This window comes from Primulina eburnea, chromosome 6 (assembly GCF_022965805.1).
Source record: "Primulina eburnea isolate SZY01 chromosome 6, ASM2296580v1, whole genome shotgun sequence".
In the NCBI taxonomy this organism is placed as follows: domain Eukaryota; kingdom Viridiplantae; phylum Streptophyta; class Magnoliopsida; order Lamiales; family Gesneriaceae; genus Primulina; species Primulina eburnea.
Window position 1 is genome coordinate 3804520 of NC_133106.1, and position 6765 is coordinate 3811284.

Here is a 6765-nt window from a genome sequence, read left to right on the forward strand (position 1 = left end):
GCCATCTCTTTTAAGAATTATTATCTGGTTTACCCCATGTTCATATTTATAGATGAAAACCAGGGACCAAAGCTCGAGAAAGTCTTGACTACAGTAGATATATGAAACATTCCATATCAAGCTATCATCGGTTTAGTTACCAAATATTGCACTAATTTAGGTAGAACTTTATTCTGATCTTCTGTGATTCTGTGTCAGATGCAAAAGGTATTTTGTCTCATTAACAAAACAAGGCTTTCTTTAGTTTCCAGTAGAAGCTATCTTAAGACGTCTTACTTCCTTCTGAATTTAATCATCTATTTATTTTATTCTTCTAACATTGAGTTGTTTGCAGAAAGGAATATCAAGTACTTCAACCGATATTTTATTAAAAAATTTCCAGTACATTAAACAAAGTAAAAGTTACAGAAATCTCAAACGTCTTCTGTAATTCTAGACTAATCAAGCTTATGTCTTTGGTAATATCAGCAGCTTGTAGTATCTTTGCAAAGTACTTCAGCAGAAGAAGGAGAGTCGAAAAGAATCTAGCAAGTTTGGGACTTGTTAGCACTAATGTATATTCAGATACTCTACAGGGCATCATAGATGATATCAGCTTTATCGATCCACCAGCACTCTCTTATTGCATTAGCATGCTTCTGGAAGGGATCGATGCTACATATCAATATCAATGAAAGCAAACAATCTTTTTGATTGTTGATATTACAACTCCAGGAGTATGATCCATGGATCGTTATGTGCAGAACGAATTTTTCCAACATCTTCTTAGAAATCGCAGCAAGCTGTCTTCTGAACATTCTTGCTTCTGCTTTTGGATCAGTTGTTACCTCTTCTTTTATTTAAATTTTATGTTTACTTAACCTTGTTTAACCCTTGCAGGTATTTAGAGTGATATTCAAAGGAGATAAGGATCCTTACGACTGTTCAAATTCAACGGTTTAGATTGAAAGATTGCCAAGAGTCGTTTAGCATTTAATATCCATTACTACTGCATTTATTGAGGGGGAACATCTTTATGGCATTTGATGTAACCCAGGCGAAATGGTCGAGTCGGGTCGGGAACTCTGCCGGGTAAACGATCAAAAATATCGAAAGAAATATGAGTTAGACGCTGAACCTGGATTGTGACTTCTCTAATACTTTGACGGACCTGAGAACAAGAAAAATAACCACGTGAATGGGCGCCGGAAGGGTGTCCGGCGTGACCACTCCGATGCTTAAGTCAGCAGGGTACTCAAGCAACAAAACCAATGTAGCCAAGTGATGGCTGTGATGATTGGTGTGTAGTAAATGAAAGTATTAAATGCCAATTAATATCTGAGTAGATGATAAATGCGAATAAGAAACCTGGTATTTATAGTAGAGGAAGCAATGATGACCTCGTTTTGTGTGTGTGGGCATTAAATATAGTAGGGTGGCTGATTGCACCCTATTGTTCTGACATGTCAAATCATATGCTAATCATGTCCCATCTGTCATGTCAACCATTAATATTAATCCAGGATAGGTCGGTTGTATGTGTGCTCTACCAAGTCAACGCAATTAAATGCTCCCCCCGCATCGAGGTGGCAGAGGAGAAAACTTCTCGGGTAACCGCGTAAGAACTCGGGCGTCACGTCGTAGGCAAACCCATAACCCAGGATATGAACGTTTGCTGTCACATCCAACTTGAAAATATTCTGCTCTGACCCGGGCACCATTCATGGGCATGCCCCATGACCCGAGAGATCCCGGGACCTATCAATAGCCCGGGACATATCGGGGCATCATCACTCCCTCCTTAAATAGTCGGGCTAGAGTCTACTCGCTGTCCCGATTGGTCCCACGTGCCCGGTCAGGAAAATCACTTTAACACACTTACTTTCTGGGCTGGCTGTAGTGTACTGATACTTGTACGAAGATGGGGCATCCACTACTGTAAAAGCAGTCATCACGGTCTTCCTCAAGTCTCCAGTGCCCAGGGTCAAGTGTAGAGCAATTTCTCCCTCTGGATATACGGCGTGGCCGGCAAACCCGAATAGGGCAGTTTCAACTGCTTCCAGCTGATATTCATGTAAATCCATTTGAACTAGGGCCTCTTTGAAAATAACATTGACAGAGCTCCCATTGTCCACAAAAACTCTCAATACATCGTAATTAGCCACTCGGGCTTGAATGACAAGAGCGTCATTGTGAGGAAGGCTCACTCCTTGGAGATCTTCTGGTCCAAAGCTTATAACCGGCTCGTCTCTCCTCCTTCCATCAACCTCTAAACATTCCCTCCTACTCCTCGCCTTCCTGGCCCGGTTGGAATCGCCATCGGTAGATCCTCCCGAAATCATCTTGATTAACCCTCGACTTGGGGAGGGATCTTTTCTTTCTGCCGGCTTGATTCTTTCCTCCCGGGTACTCGCTTCTCCCCCTCCCCCCCCCCCCCCCCCCCCCGAATTCCACTTGGGATGCTCACTGTCTTTGGGGGAATATTCGGTCTTGGACGTCTAGACAACCAGGGTGGCTGTCTAGACTTATCTCGCAGAGGATGAGGTGCTGACATAGGACGCCTATTGGAATTCTTCCCCAGGATCCGGCATTCATTGGTATTGTGGGCACAATCTTTATGGAGGGTACAATACCCTTTCGGTTCTGGCCTGGATGTCCTTGCTACAGAATTGGGAAGATGGGCTTCATCTGACCTGCATTCTTGAATCTCCCTGTCCCGGGCAACTCTCAAAGGTACATTGGAGAAATGCCCCGAGCCGTTCTTCTTGGGGGCTCTATCTTCGGTTTTGACAAACCGATCTCCTTTTGCTCTCTTCAAGGCCTCTCTCTTCTGGTTTTGCGCTTCTTCCATATTAATGTATTTCTCCGCTCGAGACAAGAGATCTTCGAAATTCCCGGGCAGTTTTTTGGTCAAGGATCGGAAGAAATCCCCTTCCCATAGCCCTTGCATAAACGCTGTGGTCTTTGTCTCGGGTGCACAGGTCGCTACATCCAGGGCCACCCGGTTGAACCTTTTGAGATATGCCCTCAGGGTTTCGTCTTGCCTCTGTTTTACCTCAAATAAACTGAAAGCGGTCTTCTTGTACTTCTTGCTGCTGCTAAATTGATGCAAGAATACCTTTTGGAAGTCTTCAAAGCAATGGATGCTCTGTGGTGCCAACCCTTCAAACCACTTCTGTGCAGAATCGAACAGGGTGGTGAGGAACACCTTACATTTAATTTGGTCCTCATAACAATGTAGCATGACCATATTTTCGAAACGAGCGAGGTGCTCCTCAGGATCAGAACTCCCATCGTAATCTTTGATTTTTGCCGACTTGAAATGCCCGGGGAGTGGTTCCCGAACAATGATGTCAGAAAATGGGCAACCCTTAACAACAGGAACATTGCCCTTAGAACCAACCTGCCCTTCTAACACTTTCACCTTTTTCCTCAACTCTTCCAATTCTTCCGCAACAGTGGGACACTTAGAACCCGCGCTTGATTCCCTTTCCTCTTCCCTTCTTTCTTCTTCTAGTGACTGTTCACGCTGTTGCTCGGGGTGACTGACATGGTGAGAGGTGGCCTTCTTTGCCGTAGCCATCTTAACCGTATCAGTTATAATCTTCTATAACTCCTCGGGAGTTAGATGGATGGTGGGCTGATGACCATTAGGAGGAGGACCACCCGCACCAGAAAGACGAGTATTGTTTTCCTCCTGGACTCGAGAGGTGTCTTGGTTTGCTCTTCTAGTAGGAGCCATATCAACGCCTTAGAACTCAAAGTTTCCCACAGACGGCGCCAATAATGTAACCCGGGCGAAATGGTCGAGTCGGGTCGGGAACTCTGCCATGTAAACTATCAAAAATATTGAAGAAAATATGAGTTAGACGCTGAACCTGGATTGTGACTTCTCGAATACTTTGAAGGACCTGCGAACAAGAAAAATAACCACGTGAATGGGCGCCGGAAGGGTGTCCGACGTGACCACTCCGATGCTTAAGTCAGCAAGGTACTCAAGCAACAAAACCAATGTAGCCAAGTAATAGCTGTGATGATTGGTGTGTAGTAAATGAAAGTATTAAATGCCAATTAATATCTGAGTAGATGATAAATGCGAATAAGAAACCTGGTATTTACAGTAGAGGAAGCAATTATGACCTCGTTTTTTGTGTGTGGGCATTAAATATAGTAGGGTGGCTGATTGCACCATATTGTTCTGACATGTCAAATCATATGTTAATCATGTCCCATCTGTCATGTCAACCATTAATATTAATCCGGGATAGGTCAGTTGTATGTGTGCTCTACCAAGTCAACGCAATTAAATGCTCCCCCCGCATCGAGGTGGCAGAGGAGAAAACTTCTCGGGTAACCGCGCAAGAACTCGGGCGTCACGTCCTAGGCAAACCCATAACCCAGGATATGAACGTTTGCCGTCACATCCAACTTGAAAATATTCTGCTCTGACTCGGGCACCATTCATGGGCATGCCCCATGACCCGAGAGATCCCGGGACCTATCAATAGCCCGGGACATATCGGGGCATCAGCATTTATATTAGAAACTGATTTGTCTCTTCGATAAAACAATATACCTACCAGAAGTTGTTGAAGTGCTGCATTTGTTTCAGCACCTTATCCACTTCCAGTAGATATTATCATAAAATGACAAATCAGCTTCTGTTTATTTAGCAACCGCCTCGGACAGCCCGCCAATTTTTTTAAATATTTTGAAATGAGTAGAGTAACTGACACTTTTGTATCTCTCTCTTCTAACATATCGACACGTGTCCCTATGTTCACTGACGACTTTATATTTTGCTTTAACCGTTCATTTTCTTTTCTTCTTCACTACGCTTTACGAACTCAGATTATTTCATTGTCTCTACTGCTTTTTCGCATCTACTGCTAACATACTTCTATTCTCTCTCAAATTTAGAAATGGCCGCAGCATATACCTTGAATGCTTATCAGGTGAATTTTGATTCTGTTCTCACTATCAAGGATGAGAATTTTGTTAAGATGTTTAAATCATTGGAAAAGTCTGGGCTTCGCATGTTCTTGGAATCACCTGCTGTAAGGCCCGAGAATTGAGTTTGATACTCTGTAGTGATATATATAAAGTATGAATAAGGAAGGCAACAACAGAAGTGGAGAAACGATGTTGCAAAACTTGAATATTTTGAGAAAACAGCACCGCACCCGCGGTGCCAGGCATCACCGCACCCGCGGTGCATGGACAGTAAGTTGGCAAGAAATTCCGTAGCATCACCGCACCCGCGGTGCTCGAATCCAGAAAAATAAAGATAATGCCGAACCATGAGCGCACCCGCGGTGCATGACACGACCGCACCCGCGGTCCTGCGTGTTGCATGAAAAAAATGATGCCACGTTTCATGAAGTGCATGCAGTATATATACAGAGGAATGACACGTTTTCCCTGAGAATTTTAGAAAAGGAGGTCGAGATTTTGATAGAAAATCCTTACGCCTTTTTGATTTGCGATTGTGGAAGAACCGTTCATCAGAATTCGAATTTGAACGTAGTACCGTACTCCTCTCGACTCGAGCTACACAAGGACGTAAGTTTTATTATGTTTTGAGATGTTTTGGAAATATGATGTTGTTAGAACTGTATATGTTTCAGATATGGTGTTTTTGCTACCGTAGGTATTGTATAATCGAAGTCAGATTTACGAATAGACTGTTTATACAATTGTTATGATTTTCTGAAGATATTGATTTAGATTGAACACCAGATTGGTATTGTTCTTGATTCAAGAATGGAGAAATGATTATTCTCATATGTTCTGAATAGATTATTCGGTATATTTGTGGAATCAGACTGAGGAAATTATACCATATGTCTGTGTTATGAATTAGATATGATATCAGTGATGTTGAGATTTACGGAGTTACAAGACTGTGTTAGTATGCCACTGAAACATCAGTTGATTTAGATTGATCAGATTATATACTGAGTTGAGTATTGATCAGAACAGATCGTGAATTGAGTTACACATTGATACAGTGTATTTGATATTGTCATTTCAGACTTGATATGGACAGATTGGACTTCGAGACTTCGTCTTCGTCAGACCAGGACGACAAAGGTATAATTCATGTGATATCTGGGAAGATATAACTCAAATCAGATCTCATTTGAGTTTCCCAATAAAATCACATACTTGATTATTGTTTATCTTTTGATATAATTGTGATTTGTTTATAGACTTTATATTCAAATTCTTTGAAATGAACATTCTTTGTTTACAGATTGTTATACATTGCATTTGAGATAGAAAAGTTTGACAGATAGTCAGACTTCTAGACGTTCGGTGTATCGTTACATAGGAGCAAACACCCTCCTATTGTAGATTATTCGATACAGATATGACCGAAGTCTAGGAATAAGACGTACGTCACCCCGATTGGGAGGGTAGGTGACAGACAGTGACGTCTTATTCACCCCGGGATCCCTAGAGTTATAGTTGAGTCGAGTCTAGACATGATTTGACTAGAACTGCATGTGGTTATGAATGTGGTTTCATAGACTATGAAACCCATGTTTATTGCTTTCAGTCATGACAGCATGTTTATATGATTTTATTTAAATTGCATGTGTATCCGAATTGAGTTGCATGCTTATTTTGATTTGATTTCATAGATTATGAAATCTATTACTTTTGAATATGTTCATGATAGCATGTTTTATGATTTAGATTGTTTCTATACATGCTTACCATGTCTTATACTGGGATTTGTTCTCACCGGAGTTATCCGGCTGTTGTCGTGTCTGTATGTGT

General features: G+C 42.0%; 1 protein-coding gene across 1 annotated transcript; it reads right to left on the reverse strand.

Annotated features, from left to right (window-relative positions):
* Positions 1-1793: 1793 nt before the first annotated feature.
* LOC140835264 (uncharacterized) lies at positions 1794-3562 on the reverse strand. The gene is made up of 2 exons (XM_073200754.1): positions 2613-3562; positions 1794-2277 (listed from the first exon to the last, which is right to left on the reverse strand). The coding sequence occupies exons 1-2, from the start codon at positions 3560-3562 to the stop codon at positions 1794-1796; spliced, it is 1434 nt and encodes a 477-aa protein (XP_073056855.1).
* Positions 3563-6765: the final 3203 nt, after the last annotated feature.

Excerpts from the sequence above, each read along its gene's own strand:
- LOC140835264 (XM_073200754.1), bottom strand. The coding sequence starts at position 3,562 with ATGGCTACGGCAAAGAAGGCCACCTCTCACCATGTCAGTCACCCCGAG. Across the intron at positions 2,278-2,612 it reads TCCAGGCCAGAACCGAAAGG|GAAGGCGAGGAGTAGGAGGG; the intron begins GTATTGTACCCT and ends CAACCGGGCCAG.